The sequence below is a fragment of the Tachypleus tridentatus genome, chromosome 1 (assembly GCF_004210375.1).
Source record: "Tachypleus tridentatus isolate NWPU-2018 chromosome 1, ASM421037v1, whole genome shotgun sequence".
In the NCBI taxonomy this organism is placed as follows: domain Eukaryota; kingdom Metazoa; phylum Arthropoda; class Merostomata; order Xiphosura; family Limulidae; genus Tachypleus; species Tachypleus tridentatus.
The window spans coordinates 131681666-131708161 of NC_134825.1; the positions used below are offsets into that span (position 1 = coordinate 131681666).

A 26496-nucleotide genomic window follows, 5' to 3' on the forward strand; every position below is an offset into this window, starting at 1 on the left:
TTTTCAAATCATTTTACGTCCCTTATTTTGATCAATGTTGTTGTTATCTGGTTGTTATCAAATTCATGCAATATGTATTTCAACCATGTTGGTAGTCAAGCAAATATTCAGATGTTTGTAAATAGATTAAGTTTGATATAACCTATGTTAAAGAGTTTTAGGGTACCAGTATAAAAAAATTAATTAATAAATTTCAGTAATAAGTTGTTATAAATGAGAAAAAACTTCAGTCATGTTTTGATACTGTTAAGTAAGTAAAAAATAAACATGCAATGATTTTTTTAAAACACAAAATATCATACTTAAAGTAAAACCTTCAGAAATATTGTTTTCAATTATTGGTTTTTCACCATTAGAAATGACATCAAAAGCAAGACTTAAAAAAGCATAATGTTCGTTAATTTTCTATTTATTCTGTGAAGTCCATTTACAAAAATGGTCATGGAACCAAATTGCCGACCATGTATAACCATCCAGTTGACTTGAGAACAGTGTTCAGAATAATTTGAATAGTACTGTATAAAAGTGACAAATAAGTTGCTAATTCTTTATGTGAGACAACTACATTACTTTCAAATTTGTCATACTGTCAAAGTACTGAACTAACTTAGGTTTATATAACAAAATGTATATACAAATCAAGTTTCAATTGTTAACAGTATGGATAAACCTTATATTTTTCCTTAGAACATGTAACAATGACATTTATATACAAATTTTAACCAAAAGAAAAAAAATCACTTAAAACTTGAGCTAAGAGTTGCAATTTTCACAAAGTATCAGCTGGAATTCACTCTAGCAGGTATATAACAATAAATGTTAAGTCATAAAGGTAAATACACTACTAAGTAGTAGGAACTGGAACAGTTTGTATTACAGTTCTTATATTTAATATTTTTTACTGCAAAAGAAAGAGCTATTTAGTTCACTAAAGCATGTTCATTTTAGTTAATAATTTCTCATTAACATAAAAAGTATATTGACTTACATTATAACTCATACCTGTATAACAATGGCATCAACATAACTACCAAGTGAAAAGTTTTCTTATTTCATCAAAACAATTAAGATTTACTATCAATAAACATAATTACCCAAAAATAATAAAAAATCTATATTTTAAGCTTACTGTTAGATTTGTTTTAACTTTAATTTGTTTCATGTTTTCATATTTAAGTTGATTTAGTATGTCATTTATTATAATTTTATATTTTTGGATTTTGTTCAGCCTTAATTGCTTTGCTGGGCCAATAATTTGCCTTCTTCATACTTTAAGTTAGTTTTTTTACTTTTTTTAAAGTGTCTTTTTCTTTACCATTGATTAATAAGTAAACAGATTATATTAAAAAATGACAACGATTTCGTACAGGCATTCCCAGTACTACAAATGGTTTAATTCACAGGTACACATTTCAATAGGATGAATACAGTAGTAAAATTAAACATTTAACTGAGATATTTTTAGGGTCACATATTTTTCAGGTTATTTATATCTCAGAAAACCAGTGAAGGGGATAACATATAATCAGAAGTTCTCAGTATTACAAGTGGCCAAAATATTGGGGTTCCAAAGCATCAAAAACATCTGAGAAATGAACCCATTTGATCCACGTTTTCCTACTATTTCTGTGGCAGAGCTCCTGTACTTAGTTTAAAAAATACGATATGACTTAGTTCAGGCATATTTCTCAATCTGTTTGTCCACTGGGATAAATGTAATCAAGAAAATAATTATAATTTTTATAATGTTTGTTTGTTTCACTTAACAGGCAAGAAATTATTTTTACAAACTAATTTAATGTAGAATGTGTGTACAATGAATAAACTGCACTGTGACAATAAAGTTTAACCCTTTTGACATGGATACCCCTTTAAACACTTTTCTGTGCAAATCGCTGTGTTACACTCAAAATTTAAACATCTTTACTAACAACGTATGTTAATGAAATTAACATTATAACGTATGTTCTGATTTGAAGTTTCATGTTACCTAGGTTTATGCCCTTTTTTCCAAATAAATGTTTAAAAACTATTAAAACTTCAGATATATTGCCATTTGTCCAAAGAATTATGAAAATGCTCTTATTTGGCATTCTGTATCCTCAATTATACAATGGTAGTTGTGTAAATGTATATCTAAACTATAAGAAACTTACATAAACCTTTGACTCACACACTTTAAAATTCTCTGAATAAATGCAGACAAAGCAAGTAATAAATTTTGTCAACCCCTGATAGGTGCCATGTCCACCTTCAACAGATTTGTTTGAGCTTTACAGCTTACATAAAGAGGTTATATATGCAAGTGTATAATTATTAGAAAGAAATCATTTTACACTATAATCTAAACACAATTATTTTTAAATTGGCATGCAGTCATCACCACAGACTACATGTAAGTGACTGTAGTATTGTTAACTGCTTGATCGACTATAACACTTATGGTTGTTTCTTACTTGAATGTTATAGTTAGAAATGCAGTTTAAAATACTTTTATATAAAAGTCAGTTATTTATTAGTTATGTTTTGAAATGCACAACTGAAAGGTTTAAACAGTTTTTAAATATGCATCATAATTCTCAGCAGTACTCAAAGCTCATGATACTACATGTTGCACAAAAAGTTTACCATATGGTTGTGCTTGTCTGACAGACTTGAGGGCACTGTTGAGTTGTGGCAATATGAATAATAATAAGTGGTAAAGGACAAGAAATTAAAAATAAAACATTAAAAATCAATTATATATGAAAAGGAAAAATACCTGAAATTATAAATATTACCAAAGCACCTTTAAAGATATTCTACAAAAAATAAAATAAAAAATGTTTTCTATTTTCTAATTCTGATTATTTCATTTCATTGTATGTTGATGATAACAGATAAAGTTAGTGATATGGTAGAGTAAATGAAAAATAAAATATAAACATTTACCTTAAAAAAGAGGTTCTACAGATTATACAAATGAAATGTGAAAACTGTAAGATAAAGAAAAGTATTTTTATACTTAAAATGAAAATCACCTTGTACTTAATTTGTTAATAGCTTAATTGCAAGTTACTACAAAAGAAAAATAGCACATTTTTAGTAAAATCACTTAGTTATAATAATTTCATTCTTCATGTAAAAGATATTTATGATTTTAAATTAAATATTACTAGTTTTTGAGAGGATATGTTAAGAAATCTCAGTGTATGTATTGTTGCATAAGTGAAATTCATGAGAAGTTTTATGCAAATTACATGAGACCTATGCAAGAGGGTTAAATACACACTAAACAAAACAATATCAAGTTTAAATGGAAACTAATTTTGACAATTTATAAACTCTCCTTAGTTCAATGTATGTTTATGGGAGAAACATGTCACTACAAATTTTATAATGAAAATTCTAATTTCTTGAATGGAATATGATATTTTAAATGGATTTAACTTAAAGTGACTTTCAGATATGTTGATGTTTGACAACCTTTATATTAACAAACTTTCCAGAATACTTCTTTTGGAGTAATTTGTATCAGCTTGGCTGATTCCTGGTTTATTTCATAATCAAATTCTATTTGTGTAGAAAAGCTGTATTATTTGTTTAACCATTTTTAACATTATTTTTGTGTTCCATGAGTCTGGTATCTAAATTGCTACTAATTTCTTCAACATAAACTTTTCACAAACTTGACCAGAGATTATATAAATATTTATATAATTTCAAATAAATTGCTGTTTCAAACTTTTGCCTTTTTGAACGATTACACTTTTGGATCTTATGTTTTTCATAAAATTCTACATAGTAACAAGTTCTTTTTTTTTTTTAAACAGATGGTCTTATGCAGTTTTCTATTTCACACATGTTTCTTTTTCCTTACCTGAACAGAAAGTTGTGTTTGTAATTTATGTATCTTTTCTTGTGTCTCTGTCTGAACTTCCTGAAGTTGTTCTCCAAGTTTTTTTATTGTTTCATCTTTTGCTTCAAGCTGAGACTGAAAGAACAGTAAAGTACACAAGACTTTTTTTCCATACAAAATTAATAAAAAAGAAATAAATGTAATATTTAATTAATCCCAAATAGTAAAAGTTTATTAAATAATAAGGTATTCTGATATCAAATCTTTTGTTTTGTTAAAACAAATTATATAAATCAGCAGCTCAAATAAAACCAAAAAGCAAAAATATAAATGCTAATAATGTTATGTTCTCTATCCTTTTCATGTAAACAGAAATCTATGAATAAATACGAAGAAATCATTATAGGAAACTTACAGAGAATTAAGTACTTTAGCTTATTGTAAGAAACAGAGTATCTGAAGGTCACTAGATAAAAATATGAAATCTTACTCTATGAATAAGTTTACAAAGCAAATACTACATATAATTCGATTTAACTTGAAAGATGTGTCCCACCACAAATATCCTTGGATCCATGTGTCTTTTACTGATTTTTGTACCACTAAAATATAAATTTGAAATCTTGCTTTACCTCCTCCCTCACTCCACACACACACACAGATAACTTAGGGGCCAGTTACCTAAGTTATTACTCCTTTATTTTAAAATAAACCTCTAAAGCAAAAAATTAAAACTTTAGCTTTCTATCATGTGACACCAGTGCAGTTGAAATGTTTTAGATTTAACTGCTTACGCTTCTGTTCAGTTTTGTCTCAGTACCTCTACAACAATACAAACAAGCTTCTACAAGTACAAGGTAAAAGTCTAACCTTTAAATTTAATTTTAGAGCAGCCACAACATTCCCAGAAAGTACATTTTTTTCCCCCTTAATGGAAAAAGGTACACTCACATTCCAAAGTAATCTATTGCTAAGCAATAGTCCTTTCTAAATTTGAATGGCATGCTCATAACCAAAAGAAAGAGAAGATTTCTTGTTTAATTTTTCCAGGCTAAATGAAAACAGAGGTGATATATTATTTTTCAAATGACAAGGAAACTACTGCTAAATCTGTTGTTGAGATCAATGCCCCTAGCAACTGACTATTTTTTATCCATTTATACAAGTTAGTTAGACACTTACATTTTACTTTTGTATTTTTGCTAATTATATACTCTTCAAAAAAAGAAACACAAAAGGGATATTTTTTTTATTTTAAAGAGAAATATATGTAATAACGTTACAAGCTCAGAGCATGTGATGTTACACGTGTTAAGACACTGATTGTCAGACCAAAATGACAATAAAAGTTGTGCACTTTAAAAACGGGGGAAAACATCGGATCTTTCGCCAAAATGCATTCGTGTCCAATAAATTTGTTGATTTGAGAGATCTGCATGTTCTGCAAGTGCAACATGTGCAAAATCCCTATAAAAGTGACGGGTTCTAGGTTTCCATAGCTCAGTGTTAAGCCACCAACACACAATACAGTTACGCCAAGACTGACTGAAGCACAACGCAACAACGCCATTGGTCGCTTGGAAGCAGGCGAATCTCGATCAGATGTTGCCAGAGCTGTGAATGTCCACCCAAGCACCATCACAAGGCTATGGAATCGTCACCAACGACATGGAACAACTCGTGACTGTCCACGATCTGGCAGACCTCGTGTGACCACGCCCGCACAAGATCGCTACATCCGGTTACGTCACCTTCGGGATAGGACCACCACTGCGACGTCTACTGCCTCAACCATACCAGGGCTGCGTAGGATTTCCGATCAGACCGTATGCAACCGTTGACGAGATTCTTAGGCCCCATGTACAACCCATCATGGTGAACGTCAACGACGTTTTCAACATGACAACGCCCGTCCTCACACAGCCCGACTCACCACTGTATTCTTGAGACACCACAACATCAATGCTCTTTCCTGGCCCTCCAGATCACCAGATTTAAACCCCATCGAACATCTTTGGGACGAGTTGGACCGACGTCTGCGACGGCGACAACCTCAACCGCAGACTCTACCTCAGCTTGCAGCAGCTTTGCAGGCTGAGTGGACAGCCATTTCACAGGATGTTATTCGTCATCTGATTGCTTCCATGGCAGGGGATGTCAAGCAATTATTGATGCTCACAGGGGGCATACTCGTTATTGACGTTGAGTGACGTTAAACTTCAACTAGTGAGCGTGGACTTCGCCTTTGCAGACTTTGGATGTTCAGCAGTGAATGTGCAAAGTTTCACACATGTCATACAGAACTACCCTGAATAAACTTGCTAACAATATGTCTCAAATTTTGCCTTTTGCGTTTCTTTTTTTGAAGAGTATATGTTACTTGTGTTTTAAAATTTATATTTAAAAAAATTTGATGATTTTTTAAACATTATTCAGTATTTTGCATGGTTGAACAAGTTTCCTAACAATGCTGTCCAAAATATATCTTGCCAGAGGCTAAACCATCTCTGCTGATGTTAATGTCATATTGCCCTGCAGGCACCTGTTGATGTTTCTTGATATAAATATTAAAAGATAAAGAACAAGAAAGGAAAATAAAATATTAAAATAAAATTATTAATGAAAATGTAAAAACATGAAATTATACATATGACTCAAAGACGATATTTTTAGACTGTTCTATGACGGTGAGTACAATTTCAATTTCTTAATTTTAAACATTTTATTGCACTGTATACTGAGGATAATATCTACAGTTAGTGATCTATTAGGAAAATGGAAAGTAAAATATAAACATTTACATAATAAAATAACTTTGGATATTCGTTAAGGATATTCTAGAGATTATTAAAGAGAAATGTGAAAACTGTAAGATAATAAGTAATATATTTGTATTCAACATGAAAATCACCTTATAGGTGAACTACTCAGAGTATGAGAGCAAAAAAGCTGCACTGAATAAAAAATTTTAAAAACAAATAGGAGAAAAGATAAACATTAAATGTTTTATTTTTTGAAACTACATACTTTTAGGAAAGTTTTGTAAATTTTTCAAGTAATTTCATTCACCAAGTTTTGTTTTTTTGAATGAAATATGACAAGAGCAATAATAACAACTACTGAGTCTTCATTGCTAGTAATCATAGGATTAAGAGTTATTTTACCGACAGATAGTAAAAGGCAAAGCAACTGTATGAAAAAAAGCCAACACCAGGATTTACATGAAAGGACATGCAGATTTAAAGCTGAATGAGGAAGCTGATAAGCTTGCATGAGAAATTCAGTACAACTCCACTAGCAAAATACCAACTTTTTTGCACAGGTAAGGGAAAAGTGGCAACCATGAGAGACCTTCATTAACATTTGTATGGAATGAGACTGTTGTAAAACAAAGCATTATATGATATAGCCAAAAAAAAAGTAAAATATGGGAACTCAATAAAACAATCTTTATCCAGAAAACCAATGATAAAATAAGTAAAAATAATCTCTTCTACCTCCTGTGAGATAAAACAGAGAGCCAGTCTCTACATGATGTGGCACAACATCTGGGATTATCACCCAGCATCCAATTCATAAAACAGCTTATAAAATAATTATTGATAGACAAATAATTATTTCACCTGTTTATAAAAAAAAAAAAACCAACAAAAACTAACATGTTTAATAAAGTATGACATAATGTTGCCAAAATATGCAACTCAGAATATGCTTGTTACACAAATGAAGTCCAAAATTAAGCACAGATAAAAATAATAAAAAACTGATACATTAGAAAATGTCTCCGGTGGGATATCTTTATCATGCCAGCAAAGTTGGAAGCCATTTGGACCATCCAGGTTAAATTTTTTCTCATCAGAGAACAAAACCTTCTTCCACTTTTCTACATCCCATGTTTGGTGCTTCTCAGCAAAGTTTAACCAAGCTGTTTCGTGGTGTGGAAGGAGGCATGGCCTTTGAAGACGTTTACGGTTTTTAAAGCCTTTCTCTCGTAAATGCCATCTTATTGTTCTTGAGCTGTATTCTGCATCCGTAAGGGCCTTAATCTGGTTCAACGATTGGCTGGTGTCTTGCTGGACAACTCGTCGAATCCTCCTGTTCAAGGCTGATGAAAATTTCTTGGGCCGACCACTTGAAATTCTCAAGGTCTTTTAAGAAATTTGCAACAGCAATTTTACTACACCCAATCTCACTAGTGATGGCACATTGAGAGAGACCTTGCTTTTGCAGCTCAACAATTCTGCCATGTTCAAACTCTGTCAACTTTTTAGCCTTTGCCATGTTTTTTACCCAACGTAACACAGGAGATATCAGTGGAAGATGTTGACAATGCTAATGCTTGAACACAAATAACTAAACTTTGTTACGTGTTTACTGAATAACGCTTTGTTTGAGTGTGGTCTTAAACTTTTGACCAGCTAGTATTTAGGCTAATTTCATAGTGTTCGCATTTTCCCTATTAAATGCTAAAAAGTTTTTTATTTTTATTTTTCCTTTTTTTATTTTCATCTTTCGAAGCTCTACGCAAATAAGTGTTTGAGTCTAACAATGCAAAATGCATATTTTTTCTTTATGTTCATTGGCTTTAAGATTTTGGCCAGCAGTGTAAACGTATACATATTACTAACAAAACTATCCAGTGTTACATATTTTAATCACTTACAGCTTGATAGTGTAATTCTTACCTGTGATCATAAATATATTTTTATTATGAGATAAATATTAAGATCTATTATATTGACCAATAAACAAACATACACAGGCAACACAGCAATTTGTCCTAATGAACTTTCCTACTTGAAGTGTGTGTCTGCAGCATTTGCCATTTTATGGCTTGGAATTTCTGTTCTACTGTAGATTAATAACAAATTAAAATGGAAAAGTTACCATAAATTTTTCTACAGAAGCTTCTTTTTGTCTGTGTTCTTTTTTCAAATCCTCTATTAACTGCTTCTGATCTATAAGTATTCTAGAAATAACAATAATACAGTATCAAAATAGTTGTTAACAAATACACTAAAATGAGAAAAACAGCTTAAATTTCCATATAAGAACCTAAACATATTTATAACAAGTGGGATATTTTTATCATACAATAAAAACTAAGTGATAACTTGCTCCTTTATATGAAAATACAAAAACTGATTGAAATTAACAAAAAATTTTATCAAATATTAATAATTCAAGCAAAAAAACAATACCAACTTCACAATAAGAGCTTCTAACATTACATGTGTGGTATTCTTGGATTAGAGGAATAATAGCACACAGGTAAACTATCCCTGCAAAACAGATTATTTGGCTGGATGGAATGTTAATGTGAAAGAAAGTGCAGAAGAAACAAAAAATACAAGTTTTGTATTTTTGTAACCACTATGCACTGGTTATTTCATACACAATTGTATTGTTTTCAACATTGAAATATGAAATAAAAATGGTATTAAAATATAAAAAATCAGCACCAGAAGTGAGTGACAAAGCCTAGAATTTTACAGTAGGTTATGACTGTCTTATATCAAAGATGGATTGTATTCCTTGAACATTGGAAAAATCATTCCTGACATTACCATAACTACACTCATAATATAAATTCTCCCTGTAGTTAACTAATCACCAAAATGTGGAACTATCTCTGCTACATGTATCTGCTGCAAGTAGAAAAAAATTAAACTATTTTATAAAACAGCTGATAAGTTCTTAGAGTGGTCAAGCTCCATACCCTTAAGGCTAAATTTAGCATGTTTCACCATTAGAACTTGGAAATATTTATGAACTTTGTAGGTAAGAAATATGTATATATATTTCTGTAATGAAACTAAATTATCTCATATATGAAGCTACATTTATATCTACTTGTTCACACTTTTCAACCCCTCTAATAATTGGCTTATGAAAATATGGAATCAGTATACTCAGGCTTAATGTCTGTGACATCCCATTTTTTGTGCTATTGGTAATTTTTTAATCTAATTTTTTCCACAGAAGACAAACTAGATTTCAGATGTAAGTGGAAATGATGTCAGGAAAAGGTCTTTGTATTTTATAGAGAGGTGCGCTGCTATTATGGTGTCAGAATAAAAATCCATCAAATTCTGTCATGTCTATGGACAAACTAAACTAACTTTTCTTATAAAATAAAGAAGTTGAAACTGCAAAATTCTGCAAAAATAAGTTGGTCTTCATTCACTTTACTTTGAAAGGGAAGTTAGATATGACAAATATTTCTGACACTGATTATATGCCTCACATTAAAATATCATGAAAATAAGCAATTCTGATTGCCAATCAAAAACAGCAAAATGTATGCAACAAAAGTGACAGAGTAAGATTCCACAAGAAAGGGTAACATGCCTTGACAGCCAATAAAAGAGACAAGATGCTCATCACTAAGCTGAGAATGAGCAAGAGTAGCAATTTTACATTGATAACATTCGCCATGCAGAGAACTGTTCACAAGAAACACCAAAAACTCAACCTTCGTTTGATTCTTTTTGTTTATAGATAGCTAAACATTGGCATTCTGTTCAGGTAATACCCGGGCAATGCCAGGTAAGGATGGCCAGTATATATACTCATGCAAAGGACTAAGTTAGGTATGTTGATATCAGAAATGAAGCATTATTCAATAAACAATTAAAACCTAAGACTTATGCTTTTTCCTTTTATCTTCAACTTGAGGGAAAGAAGCAAGAAGTTTCTTTTAGTTATTCTTCTTTAAATAACTTGTTGAAGAAAATACTGAAATAACAAAATAAATTATTATAATTGTCTTTATTTTCACAAATTAGAAAAATATTCCACTCATTACAGTACACTAACAACAATATACCACTCTATATACCAGTCCATGTAAAACACTAATTTCACAATGTTTAAGCTTTTCTTTTTGCTTCTTAACTACATAGAAAACGGTCGTAATTACTTTAAGCCAAAAATATAAAAAATTAAAGATCTAAAACAACTCACTGAAATTGACTTTTGAAGTACAGTTTAACAATAAGAAACCAAATATGTCAAAACTGCATAGAGAACTTTAACCAATTACCTAGAAACTACTGCAGAGGAAATAGGAACCTATTATAATAATTTAGGGTAGAGATGTACATGAAATTATCATAATCTTTCACTAACTTTAAAGTCAACAAACTACAGTATAAATTTGACCAGAATTATATGGAATCCTAAAGAAGTTACCTAAGTATTTAAAATGCAGAGGTGGACATGAAATAAAGTTAGAGAGTAGAAAATACATTAATTAAGTGTGATTAATTTTTTCCATAACATATTTAAACTATTTGTTTAACCTTTTCAAAGTCTTACTATTTTGTCAGTTATTTCAAAAAAAAAGAAGGAAAACAATTAGATCATACACATTGTGTTCTAGAATCAATGTGCATAATACAAAAGTGAATGTTTTCTAGCTTTTGATGTTGCACTTATTTTTACAGATTCAAAATCTTAATACTACATAAAGTTAAAACCACAGTATTAATTTTAGCTACAAAATTAAATAATCTCAAACCATAATTTGATTATTAAAAGTACAAATCAGTTTAGGTAAACAAAATCTACAGTTAGCAGTATTCCATATCTAAAGACACAAAGTTCACCTGGATATCATTCCTTACCATCAGTCTAGTTGGGCTTAAAATAGCTGATATAGCTAAAAACTTTAGTGCTCAGCTTATCTTCATACAACATACTATGTTTCATATTTCAAACAATACCACCAAAGGGTGAACAAACCCTAAATGCTTAACTGGGGTATAAAGTTAAATTAAAAACCTTGTTTGGTGTGAGGGGATACAGAGGTGTATGCGTATGAACAAAACTTACACCAAAACAATATTACAATTTTGCAGAATGGTTGTTACACTACATGTATATGTATTTTCCAATTTTTATGAAAAATCTGATTTAGCAAAGAAAGAGCATTATTATACATTAAATCTTCACTCTATGCTACATTCTGAAATAAACAACTTAAGAAATACAGACATGACACACAAAATATTTAATATCATAAAATGCTTTTTGACACTTATTTCTTAACCATCTAGTGTACTTAATAAAAACTATTTTAACCTGTTTGTATTTTCCAACTGAGTTTCTTGATTGTAATCTTGTTTTCCAGAGTGTTTCACATGATGTTTGGTTTGCTGTAAATCTTTAGTGAGAATTTCAATCTAGAAATAACAATAAACATAAAACATAAACATTTAGAAGAGGAAATGATCATACCATGTATGCACATATGCTTTGTTTATAAACTCTCAAAGAAATTTCTATAAAGCACAAGACAATTTTATTTCAGCCTTTTCTGTATTAATTAAGTTAATTCAACACTGGAGCAGCAGAAACTGGTTTTAACCATTATTGTCATGGTTAGTAACCTATATGATCAACTGATTCTAGTTATTAACTATTTACTAATTTTTTCAATTACTAGTTACATTTAATATTACCAACTAGTTTTCTTGTAGGTTCAGCTAGTAATCCACTACCACGTTCAGTCCTGAGAAGGACTAATTCACTGGTAATACTGATTGGGATTTATTTGGGTCTTTCTGGAAAAGAAGTTGGTGTGTTGTCTGCTACTCTGGGAGTATTTTCAATTAAATCTTGAATCAGATGGCTTATTTGAATGTGGTTAAGAGTGGTGATATTCAGGCTTTGATAGTTCCTTTGCTAGGTTGACTGAAGTTGGTAACAGTTTTGACAGAAACTGAGAAGATTCTTTTATTTTTCTTCTTCTCATGTTTGAATCATGCCCTATTATCTTAACATTATTCCAATTTATCATATGGTCATCTTTTCTGTTATTATGGGCTATTGCAAACAGATCAGTATTAAAGAATCATGTATATGTTCATCATGCTCCTAAGTTCTTATTCTAGATAGTACTTTTGTTTATCTAATGTACTAAAAGCCACATTTATAAGGGATGTAGTAAATAGTAGTCTTGCTTTCCACTGGGATTTCAGGTGGTTTGATGTGTACTAACTGTGTAATGGCTTTTGAATACTGTTTTGTATTTAAGTTGTTTATATATATGTATATTTTAAGGAAGACCTTTGACATAGGAATATTGCTGCATGTCTATAATTGTCTTTCTTCTTATTTCAGGTGTTTATCTTATTTACCAAGTACCAGCTTAAATACCTGTCAACTAATGAACAATGATCAAATTTAATTAAAACACTGTAAGTTTAACAGCAATCATATATTTCATTAAACGTAATAAATTGAACATCAACTTTATCTCAAAATCTTAAAATTATAACAAGGTTTCTTTATGAACAACATTTGCAGTTTGCTTTCCATCTACTAACAAATAATGATCTTGAGGTGATTCCACCATTGAACACCCTACATCTCATCAACCATGAGACATGCATGGTTGATTCAGAAACAATCTAGAAACTTTCATACTTTGATCACAAATCCCTTTGGAATATTCAACACTGTTTGAGATTGACTCAACAGGCTGGCAGTAATTAACCAATAAGATTCACAAAACAGAAATATGGTGATTTTCAATATTGAACTTCTTAAGACATTTTCTCATAGTTCATAGTGTTTACACAAACATTTTGTCTTTATATATATATATGTACATACATTCCAAATATCTGTTGTTAATGAGAGTATTGAAAGTTTTTTTATCTTATTATTATCTTTTATATTATAAATCTTGTTCATTCAGGAACACAATCAGTCCTTGATGTACATCTTTACACTGTTGAGATGGTTTCACTACATCTAAGATATTAAACATATCTTTGGGTTTCTTATAAACTCCTGTATCATATGAGTTGTGTTTCAGTTACCATCATTAATAACTAATTAAAAACTAGACTTAGGAAACTGTATAGGCTATATTAGTAATTATTATAACAATTACCACAAGTTCTTGTTTTCAGTGATGTCAAGAAAACCTACTTGTAGAGAAAAATATATGTAAAAATAGCTCATTTGGGTTGAGAAAAATTTTTACTTAGAGGAGCAAACAACGAAGAAGGTTGAAACATTGTTTGCTCCTCTACGTAAAAACTTTTCTCAACCCAAATGAGCCATTTTTACATATATAAGTTCTTGTTTTGTTTTATATTCACTATGATCTTTCTATACTCAAACAAGAGCAAAATATACCCAGTAAAAATTTATTATAATAATTTAAGTTTTTCTACTTTTAATAGATACCTGAAGGAATCACAACTTTTCTGAAATTGTTGTTTATAAGTACAATAATTGATCATTGTCAATTACATAAAACTTAAGCTAAAATGTACTGTTTGTAATATAACTTCTTTTTAAATTTTAAATAATTATCTACCAATGGATAGTTAATTTGTTCTATAGAATTAAAATATGCAACTGCAATGTCATAGTTTTGTTTGTGCTAGGAGTTTGGTTAGGATTGTAATAATCTTAGGAAATTGTAGTAAAAGATATTCAAAGGTGCCCAAGTGTTTATTAATAGTAGACTCATTAGATTTAATTAGGAAACCTTATGTAATTCATCTTTATTCTTGTCGGGTTCAGTAGCTTTTAGTAAGGTGACATTTTGAAGAAAAAGTTACGTTTGTTTTTACTTATTTTTATGCACTTGAGAGGGAGACTTTTTGTACTACTTTATCAGCACGTCTAATTTGCATCTTGTTTAACTTACAAAAAAGGCCAGGCAGCTGTTGTATTATATTATACAGAGATGCCAACTATTTCAAATGACTGAGCGTAATGATTGTAGACAGAGCCCGTTCAAATATTGTACAACCACTGGATACAGTTTTGAGTCATTCATGTCTGTGGATCGATCTGTGGCTAAACTGTAAACACTGTTAGTAAGTATGCTTGAAATCATTTTGTCATCTTCACAAACCAACATTTGTACAATGGCTGTAGTTTTGGTTCTAGTAGTCATATTTTTTTCGCTATATCAGAGTCTAGGAACATTTTTCTGAATAGATGTCCTGCATGATTGGCTACAGCTAGGGGTAAATTATGAGCTATGATGAATTGCGTGAACATCACTTCTGCATATATGATTTCATATTCTGAACTATTACTCATTAATGTCGTTATCTGCATCATTTTTGTCTTCGCCTCAGCCTTTTGTTGGTGAGATGCCAATTTTGTATGTGTGGAACAATCATTTATCCTGTCATGCACCACAGAAAAATCTATGTGACAAACTGTACAAAATGCATGACTGTCACTGACTTTTGATGCAATGACTGGATATTTTGCACTATACTATTTCCTAAATTTTTAATTCACAGTTTTAGACCTTTTAAATTTGCTAGAAACAAGACAATCTGGTGAACGAGGCCTCTTTTTTCCATCTTGTGAACGATCGCATTGGTGTTTCTATGCCGCTTAGAAAACCAGAAATACCCATCTACGCGAGCACTGATTGGCTGACATGCCCTGATGACGTAACTATGGATTTCCCCACGTACCCAGTATAAAGAAGCACCGCACTCAAATTATTGGTAGACGTAGGAGATACAAATATTTTTTATTATTTCAAGCACAAACAAACATGATTATCGCAAGTAACTATTTGGACTATGTCTTTTATTTATTATTAAAATTTATTTGTATCTCACTAGAAATTTTCTTTTCATCCCTTTCAAGCCTTGGGGGAACAATTTATCACTTTACTGTATAGGCCTATATAATATATAATAATTTGGGAATTGCAACAAGTCGTAATATTTGTCTGTTTGAACATATAGTCGTAACGTATACACCAAAATCATAATGATTACACTCAGATCGTAATGGTTGGCATCTCTGTATTATATAAATATTTCCTCTCAACACAGTTTTGAAACCTACCTTGAGCAGGGGGGCGTATGTGCTTATTACATTTAGAAAATTTAATGTGAAGTTATTTTCACTTTCAATTAAGAATTATATCAACTGTGTGTAGTGAATAAAAATTAATACTAGTACTTGCTAAGAAAATTATTATGAACCAAACAATTGAGGAAACGTTTATAAAATATACTACAAAAACTGCATGAACTTTCATACAAGTGTTAGAAAATGCAAAGTAGACACTGATAAAAGAATACCAAAATACTTTCCTCTCAAGTGCATATAAAAACAACCTGAAAAACCTTATCATATGAAAATATGAATAAGACATTAATAAAAGAAGAATTAGATAAACATTAGTAATTAAACCTAATGAAAGTATTTTTAAAAACCACACAGGCATCCATATGTATGTTTTTAGTTTCCTCCAATTATTTTTAACTTAACATACAGACTATAACACTTCCTTTATATATAATCAGAAATTATATAGAACATCTATTTATTAAATTACTTAAAATACAAAAAGAAGTTATGTTAGACTACTTTTCGGTGTAAGCTAAATATTTGGCAAAAACAATGTTCAAATGGACGAAAGCTTTGGAAAAATCTTAAAAGCTGTGATTTCTTCAGATATTTCTCAAAATAGTATTAATAAATTAAACATACAAACTTTATACTTATATCCATTTTTTTTTCATCTACATACGTTAAACACAAAACATACAATAAGCTGTTAGTTAAACTTCATTTATCTTAATAAAACAACAAAATCATTTTATCTTTCCTGCAATAACTGATATGGATTCTTAAAATGAAGTAAATAATTTCGATTGTGCACTAGAAATATGAAATGCCACATAGCTTCACAACTAGTCTAAGATTTCTTAGCTGACCACATTTCATGAGATATCATACTGAGGTTATGAATTTGGTTATGAAATACAGTTAATAATCACTATTTTTTTAAATTTTAGTTCACACTAAAATCCATGTCACCTGAGGCTTGTGTTTTAAGAAAATAAAAAAACAACAAATTGTGGCATGTAAATTTATGCTAAAATCAGTCGAAAACTTCACAGACTAATAAAATGCACTTATTCTGAAAATGGTGACTTCACTATTACATGTGGCATTATTATATTCTTTTATTACTTTTAAATAGAACTTATCAGTTTGAATGAGCTTCATAATTACAAAACTGAACATTATTATACAAACAGATATTACTAAGTCTGTTCTTTAATAATAAATGAAAGGAAAAGAAACAAACAAGTTACAAGAGATATATATGAATTAATTAAAATTACCTTTTAATTATATGGTTCGTATTATGAGATATACAGCCAACTTTTAATATCCAGTATACTAGTATTCTTCATGATATTAGACCCCCACCCCTAAAATAAGTTTTAATAAATTTGTGAATTTTGATTGGTTTTAAAAAGCCCTTGAATTTCTTTGTATTCATAAATATATGAACTTTCACACTCACATTAATTAAGTTGCATATTTGTAATATGTATAATAATATTAAGTTCTTTGATTATTGCAAAAGTTAGAATGGAGTATGAACATATGCATGCAAGAAACTTTTCTAGAAAAAGAACTATATGGTTTTTGGGCTATCACTACAATTAAAAGAAAATTATTGTATATTTATTTTACTTATACAAAATTTGTTTTGTTCTACATACAACATAGTATATATAACTGTTAAATTTTAATTAAAATAGTCTTTAGTACGTTCAAAAAAGTTGCAGATAACGATTTCCTTATATTTTTCAGTACGAAGTACATATAACAGTTTTTTACTTCCTTTTTTGTCTACTTTTTCTGAATGGGATAAATAAAAAGCAACAGACACATGGCTACCTTTCAACACAGCTAAAACAGCAAGCACTTTGTAAAACTCCAGATAATTGTCATGAACACTAATTCAGAGGCATACCAACACACACATTAGCATCATGACTGGATTATGTTGTTGCTCTGTTGTATTTACAGATGTATTCATTTAATAAAATGTAATCATGAAAGCATTTTTGTAAATAAATGTAATGTATACTGTTATCAAAATGCAGTTTACTACTTACTTATAGAAAATAGGAAGAAACTCCATTTTTGTACTGCCACAATATGATTTTGTAAAAAGAATCTCTCTCCAAAACAAGCATTTTATGGTACATTAAACTGGATAATTAATTCACATTTGTGAAATAAATAGAGTAATAACAACTATAATCACCATTTAATTGATTTCCTACCTGAGATTTCAAATGAGAGATCTGTTTAACATCTTTTTGGTGCTGTTCTTCATATTTTTTGTTGTTCTCTAAAGTATCTTTCAAATTATTTTTCAACATTTCAGTTTCCTTATACAAGGATTCAAATTGCCCAAGATTTTCTACTGAGTGTACCTAAGTATAAAGAAAGTTATTTCAATTTATGATTTTCGTAAAACTTCCATTATTGTGAAAAGCTTACTTTCTCCAAACATTATATGTGAAAATTTAGAAACTAACAAAGCAACATGTCATTATGAAATACTGAATATAATCATTCTAAGGAGTTAGAAAATGAAGTACATGATATACCTGACTGGATAATAATAGTAATAAACTTCAATTTCTAACATCATGAGCTTCACAATTTATATGGTTTTGTATTATGCTAAAAGAGCCACGTGTATGTTTTTTTTTAAAACATGGTTTAACTTGTAAACCTGCTATAAACTGGAAGTTTCAAGCAGGTTTCATACGTGTTGTATTTGAAGTAGATCTTATTTAAAGAAAGTAAACTGCAGCAGATTTTGCATATTTTATGATTTGCTCCTATAAATGGTACTCAGAATGTTGAATGTGTATGATAATTGTATTAGAATATCAGTACAAATTTGAACATATATTAAAATCATTTAATTTGGGATAAAAGGTGGTAAGTGTGAAAAGAGGTAAGTACCTATTGAAAATACATTCTCAGTATAGGAAAAATTATAACTTCCAATAACAATGAATAGGAGAAGGGACCACTGTAAGAGGGGATAGGAAGATATAGCAAAATCAAGTGGCAGAAATAAATGATCAAAGTCCTCATCAATCTGAACAGGTTTTGCCTGCTTGGAAGGAACTGGGGTGAGGTTTAGGAACAGAAAGTAGTCCATGTAATGTTTGATCTCCTAGTGGATGATAAGCATGAATAAATGCATTACAGGATTACTCACACCTGAGGCCTGAGAAAGAACACTAGTATGTTGTGTAACATCTGAGCAGTGAAAATAAATAATGTGACTGGAACTTTTTTTTTTTTTGGTAGAGAAGTATACAGGGAGTCATGTGTCATGTGAACATGTCATACTCCTACTGGTGGAGAAATGATGCATGATGATTTGCATGAAAGACATATTGGGTTCTTTCAATTCCAATAGGAGTAAGCAGAAGCCTTGTGGTATGCATAAAGAAAACATTTGCATGTGCAGGACAGTACTGAATGAGAATATCTCATTTTTTGAGGGGAGGTGCATACCATATTGGAAATTCAGGTTTCAGAAGGTAGTAGAAATAATTCTAAGTCAAAATTCAAAGTATTTAGTGCATAAGTTAATTATTTTCAAATTGTGCCTACAGTCCAAGTTCTACTGCAACATTTCATAGCTCATGGTACCTTTTATTCATCCAATTTTTTATTTATATAGTAATGTAATATACTCAAACATACTTAAGTAACTCAATCAGTTCTTTTATACATGTTTAAGTAACTCATGTTTAATATTTAAATTATGTTCTTTACTGAAATTAAAGTTTTAGTGAGAAAAAAAAATCCACAAATAACTAATTAATACCCCATTAGTCCACTGAATAATAATGGATAATAAATTGTGATGGCATATATTAACATCTAAATTATATGAGGTTCTCAGTTGCAAGTAAAGAGCTATACATCTAAAAACAACAAAATACCATTCCCTCAACATGTTACTAACAGATCTACTACAAATACTTTTGTAATTTACTTAAGACTGACCACCTCTCCTTTACTCTCTTACAGATATAATCTAAATATTTATGACAATCTAGTGCACTCGAAGCTACAAGAAAATAATCTTCCTTCCACTGAAACTTCGATATTACATCTTCATGTTGAAATGTGTCATTTACTGTATTCAGTAAAAGAGGTGCCATAAACAATATATACATATCAGAGATACAGCCTACACACTCAGTGATCATTTTGCAAACATTTTAAATCTATATAAGAAGGCTCCACTGACCTCCAAGTTCATCTGAGAAGGAATGATGACTATAATTCCAAATTTACTATATGTACTCACACAACATATTGCAATCCTTTAGTAAAACTTACATGTCTGATGTATATAATAAAGTTGTGTGACAAATGAATGTGTATTAGAGATATGTCTGTATGTTGAAGTGTTGAAAATGTCATTCTAACCCAGACAAGTTGGAGTGCAATGTGCAATTCATGAAAAGAAAAATAATGTTTTTCTATATTATATAATTTTTGCAAATTGCATTTGCATATCTACAATTTCTTCAGCATCTTTGAATCCTGCTTCTAGTATTTAACCTCTTCTGCACCAAACTGTTGCTAAGTTAGCAATTTATGGTAAAATGAAAACTGGTAATTCTGACGTCATGTAAATAATATCACGCTGAACAGTTGGTCTCTATAGTGATAATTCAAGAACATTTCAAGAATGATTTCCTGAATGAGAACAATTAATAGCTAATGTCAGAATTTTTCAAAAACACTTTTTTAATAATATAACAGAAAATTTTTGAAAAGTAACAATTAAGTTGATTGAAATACATGCATGATATGTTGACAAGAGGAAGGTTGTGACAAATTCTCCAAAGTTAAAAGGCTTGAAAACAAAAAAGTAATACGATGGCTATTAATATATGAAATTTACATAGCTGTTGTCAATTATCTTCACAAGAACTGATTTTAAAATATTCACTGCTTTACTTTGTAAGATTTCTATTCTACAGGGTGTTCAGAAAGTCACTGTGCACTTATATATTTATTAACATACAAAACTGCACAGTGACTTTCCAAACACCCTGTATTACAAAATACTTCTAATTATTGATAGTCATTTTCTTTCTCAAATGTAAGACACAACAAAATATCCACATGAAAGATCTAAAATCAATGGTTTTACTTCTTTTATAGTTAGATTTCATTCCTGTTTTGCCTTACCACTTGTTGCTTTTTCATGACTAATTTCAATACCTAACCACAAATGAGAATGATACACTGTGAAAACAACTGACCTGAACTCAGCAATACAATGTAGAGTTCACCAATGAAAAAAAATAGTATTTTTTAAAAATTTTGATCTGATTTTTTAATACATTAAGATATAAAAATTAAGAATTTTTACAATATTCAAAATGCATGTTTTTGCCAAAGGAAGTGTCTAGTCAAGGCAATTAGGCATATTTGAGCAGAGAAAGGTATATGCTATCAGACAGAAAAGTAAGATTTTATTCATGATGATGAGGAACCCACTTAAGGTAAATATATTTATAGTAGAGACAGCTGATGTGGAGATTAAAACTTTTATTTAAAAATGCAAAACAAGTACCAACGTTTTTCATCTCCTTAGGTCATCATCAGGTTAAGAATGAGATCTGATGAGGTTGAGATAAAATTAAGTTTTATGTTTCGAGTGATTTTGTTTAGTTTTATGTTATATTTCATAACAGAAAACATTTAATTAAATAATATGTTATTGTCTAGATATTAATATTTTAATCATGCTACTTGTGGGAGATAATACATTATGATACCTAATTAATATTTTATGAAAAGTAGCAAAATATATCTATTTTGGCAGTCAATTCTACCTGTCTTTTGTCGTAACTATTACAATTGTGATTACCAGAAACTTATATGTACACATACCATTTCAAAATAACAAAGCAGTAGAAAACAACATCAACTTTTGTGAACTTCTCTAGAAAAGTAAATGTACACATATTACACAGTGTTTTTTTACCTTTTGTAAATTCATATCAGACAGCTCTAGCTTTTTTTCTAATGTTCTGAACTTCTTATTAAGAATTTCCTTTTCTATCTGAAAAAATATATATGTATTTACACATATATTCTGGGTAAACAATAATACTGTATTTCATATTTATTGAGAAATCAGGTGAATTTTAGATGTAAGTTGTAATTATTAATGTAGATATAGAGCCCAATCTATACTTTAATGATCATTTGTCATTAAGCAACATATTATTTTAAAAAAAGTTTAAAGATACAAGCAAATGACAGTACAAATACGAAATATATAACAAAATGAAATACTGCAAGTTGAAAGGATAGAAACATTACCTAGACAAAGTATGTACATTTATAGATTTAATATTAGCCTTACTGACATGAACGTATTACAAGCACATATTAACTCTAAATCTGAACTGACACCTTCTCGCTAGTAACAAAATTTTAAAAAAAATTCATAGTCATACAAAGTATTTTTTAAAAAACTATGTTGAAAATTATGTATTTATTTGTTCATCCCACATTTATAAACAAAATTAATTTTGCATGATCTATCTTGCTCCCTAAAAAGAGCATGTTAACACTTCTTGTTTTTGTAAGATTCTAAAATACCACAGATATTTTTCCAGCATTATTACAAATACACAGTTTTAAATAGTTTATATGTTTTTACTTATTTGTGAATAATAATAACAAAGTTATATTTTCCTGTTTTTTACAACTTAAAAAAGTCATACATGGAAAAATGTGAAAAATAAAACATAAATGCATATAAGATGGTACCACTCATATAATTCATCCATAAAAATTAAGTTTAAAACTTGTTTATTTGTTGTTAAGAACAAAGCTACACAATAATATATGTGAACTGTGCCACCCACAGGTATCAAAACCTGATTTTTAGTGTTACAAGCCTTCAGACTTACCACTGTGCCATTGGAGACAAGTATAAAAGCAATTTATTAGCAGAATCTTGTTCTTATAGTTGAGTTCTTAATGTGTAGCAAATAAATTTTCTTTAACTTTTAACTCTCAACATTTCCTGTGACATTAAAAAGGCTAGTTTTATTCTAAATTTATTCTAAATTATTCTAAATTCTAAATCATCTAAATTATGTGAGATAGAACCAAAAATTAAAATACAGCAATTACTACAAGCAAATATCTAAAAATGCTTGAGTATTTCGAAAGAGCGACCAGGTTATTATGAAAAGCATGAAATGGTGTTACAGGCTGTTTTGACATAGTTGGTTACATTACATTAATTTTTAATAAAAAAATTCCTTGAACAAAAAAATTAAAAACTGTATTAAACAAATGTCAAATGATACCACTTTTACTAAGGCAGTGGACTCCTTGCTCCCTCATAGTTATGCTTTCATTCCATTTATTTAAATGCACAACCAAGTTATATAGAAAAACTTAAAACAACATATCCTGTTAGTGAATGAGACTTCTCTGTAAGCATGTTAATACTGGTTGTTTAATTCACAAAATGCAAAATTATGATGTATCTACAGAAAGTGTATTCATAAAGATTCAATTATGTAATAAGTCATCTAGAAACACAAAATATAAAAACAGAAACTTTAGAGTATAATTTTAAACCATAAGGACAAATGTATCTGAAATAATGATTGAATGATTCGACTGCAGTTAGAACTAAAGAAAATAGAAATAAATTAACAATTCAAAACACAATCACCATTAATACCAGTTTCTAAATTATAATTTTTTTATCATGTTACAATACCCTTTATTTAATAATTTATATTTAAAAGAACACTTTTCTCAAACATTGGTGACATTTATTAGTGCATTTTTTGAAAATTAGCTATTAATAACATAAAGAATAATGGGGTATACTCTGTTACTCTATTAATTATCTTAAAAAAATCTTTAAAATCAAACGAATTCTTATAATCCTGTCCCAGAAACAAGCAGTAAATTATTCAAGGAGAAATAAAAGTTCTGGTGTTGTTCTGCAATTACTAAAGACAGGTTATCCAGTTTCATGTTGCAATCATTAGCAATATGATGAGAAATCTCTTTCCATATGGGTTTCTGTTTCTGCATATGTCACAAGCAGAGATGCCAACTATTTCAAATGACTGAGTGTAATGATTGTAGACAGAGCGCTTTATCATTTGCAGCTACTAGGCCTGACCAATGTCTGTAAGCTGTTTATTATTATATTATTATTATAACTATTATTACTGTATTTATTAATGCTAATGATTGCTCATTTATGACTGTGTTTTGTGTATTTAATAAATAAATTTTAAAAAAATTATTTTTAAATTATGTCTTTTATGTAGTTCAGAGTAACAAACATACTGATAAAACAACATTGAACATGCACAAACAGTAAGCAGAAAAAGCCTTTGTGTAAGGACTAGTTTATATCATGTTTATGACACTTATTGTAATAGTTTTGCAGCTGTTGTAGCCTTTGCTTTCATTGAACTGTCTCTGGATGGTTGGGAGTTATAACAACATTGTCCATTTGACTGCATACACATCTTATGTGTTATATATAATACTGCTCAAAACTGAGGTGCTCAAGTTTGTTCTGAACTTGCTTTTCTTTTTAGCTACTAAACTAAATATCCTTTCACTGTCAGCATTAGAATGGAAGATTGTAAGAATTCTAAGCATAACCCTACACAGAATGTCATACTTCTGGTTGCCATTTCCATCCTTAACTGTAGACACCTGAACCCAAAACTTGTCAACATTCAACTGAAAGACAGTTTCTGAGAAAATATCAATTTGATAGTTCAAATATTGCTCTTACAACTTGTTAATAGTGTCGTGCTCATGTGTACTGACAAGGACAGGATACCTGTCTGTGAAGAAGCTTAGAGAAGAGAAATCTTTGCTGACTTTTAGTTTTGGATCAGCAACCTCTGTGTGGATCAGAAGTTCATCACTTAGAGGGAAATGTTTCATCATGTAATTTGTAACTGCAATATAGTATTTCTTGACACTGGTGAAGAAGCTGATCAGGTCCAGGTCCTTTTCATATTTAACAATGTATTCCTTGGCAGCACTTCCAATAGAAACTGCCTCATCAGATTTGTGTAAGGATTCATTGTTGTAGTCAAGTTCAGTGATGTTGCCTTCAAGATATTCTGGCTTGATGTATCTGACAAGTATATTTTTAACTTGTATAATCAGAGTTCTATGCATAATGTTCAAGATATTCTGGCTTGATGTATCTGACAAGTATATTTTTAACTTGTGTAATCAGAGTTCTATGCATAATGTGTGTGCAAGGTTCTTCTCTTTGTAATATCAAATTGGCTTGCTCAAATAGAGGAATTGCAGACTGAAAAAAAAAGACAAAACAAGAAGTTCATTTTGTTGTCCAAGAAAACTGTTAACTTATCTAATTTCCTCTGTGCACAACTTTTCTTGGTTACTTCCTTGCTAGCTTTCATTTTCTTCTCTTTTTTCATTGATTGTCTCTTCTTTAGTTTAAGGTCAGACTGCCTAAACATATATTGAATTATATCAAATGTTTCTTTGTCTGCTTTTGGAGACTGCTGTCTTGTGTCCTTGTGTGGCTGGGAGGGTGTCTTGACTGTGTCCCTGTGAGGATATCCTGACTATTAAAGTCTTGCTGCCTGAATGAGCTGCACATTTAGATCCTTTTGAATCTAATTTTTCTTTTCACAGTGAAAATACTTCTTCAATGGCTTCCACATGTCCAATATTCTGTTGAGGCACACCCCAAGTGATAGCCATCTTGTGTTAACAAGTTGTAGAATTTTTCTTGTTTCTTTGTCATACAATCCTTGAAACTCTTTGAAATGTTATTTTCTGCTAGCACTTTTGTCCAGAAAATAGTAGATATCTATCAATATATCCAAAACTGGACAGGGCAGTTCTCTAGAAGCTTTCTGAGCAGCAATATTCATGAGGTGACAGGCACAGCCCATGAAGTAAATGCCAGGCTGTCGTTTTAAGATGTGTCCCATCACACCTTTACCTATACCAGACATAACTAAGGCATTGTCTGAAGAAAAACTTAAACAGTTTTCCCATGGAATTTTCCTCTTTGTCAGTTCATGGTCCAAAAGCTTAAAAATATTCTCTCCTGTTGAAGCTTCTTTCCATTCCACCATTGTCAAAAGAAAACAAACAATTTTTCCAAGCAAAGGGTCAAGATATTGTACAACCACTGGATACAGTTTTCAGTCATCCATGTCTGTGGATCCATTTGTGGCTAAACTGTAAACACTGTTAGTAAGTATGCTTGAAATCATTTTGTCATCTTCACAAACCAACATTTGTACAATGGCTGTAGTTTTGGTTCTAGTAGTCATATTTTTTTCGCTATATCAGAGTCTAGGAACATTTTTCTGAATAGATGTCCTGCATGATTGGCTACAGCTAGGGGTAAATTATGAGCTATGATGAATTGCGTGAACATCACTTCTGCATATATGATTTCATATTCTGAACTATTACTCATTAATGTCGTTATCTGCATCATTTTTGTCTTCGCCTCAGCCTTTTGTTGGTGAGATGCCGATTTTGTATGTGTGGAACAATCATTTATCCTGTCATGCGCCACAGAAAAATCTATGTGATAAACTGTACAAAATGCATGACTGTCACTGACTTTTGATGCAATGACTGGATATTTTGCACTATACTATTTCCTAAATTTTTGATTCACAGTTTTAGACCTTTTAAATTTGCTAGAAACAAGACAATCTGGTGAACGAGGCCTCTTTTTTTCATCTTGTGAACGATCGCATTGGTGTTTCTATGCCGCTTAGAAAACC

At 30.2% G+C, this 26496-nt stretch overlaps 1 protein-coding gene across 8 annotated transcripts in view; it reads right to left on the reverse strand.

Moving 5' to 3' along the window:
• LOC143224073 (uncharacterized) overlaps positions 1 to 26496 on the reverse strand; it is a 141920-nt gene that overhangs the window by 16668 nt on the left and 98756 nt on the right. For 7 of the 8 annotated variants that reach the window (XM_076452540.1, XM_076452554.1, XM_076452544.1 and 4 more), the window contains 5 exons: positions 21690 to 21767; positions 17932 to 18084; positions 11924 to 12024; positions 8726 to 8807; positions 3860 to 3973 (listed from right to left, as the gene is read on the reverse strand). In XM_076452540.1, the coding sequence (XP_076308655.1) occupies positions 3860 to 3973; positions 8726 to 8807; positions 11924 to 12024; positions 17932 to 18084; positions 21690 to 21767 (528 nt within the window). The remainder of the gene's footprint in view (positions 1 to 3859; positions 3974 to 8725; positions 8808 to 11923; positions 12025 to 17931; positions 18085 to 21689; positions 21768 to 26496) is intronic. The other variant, XM_076452572.1, reaches the window with a different exon arrangement.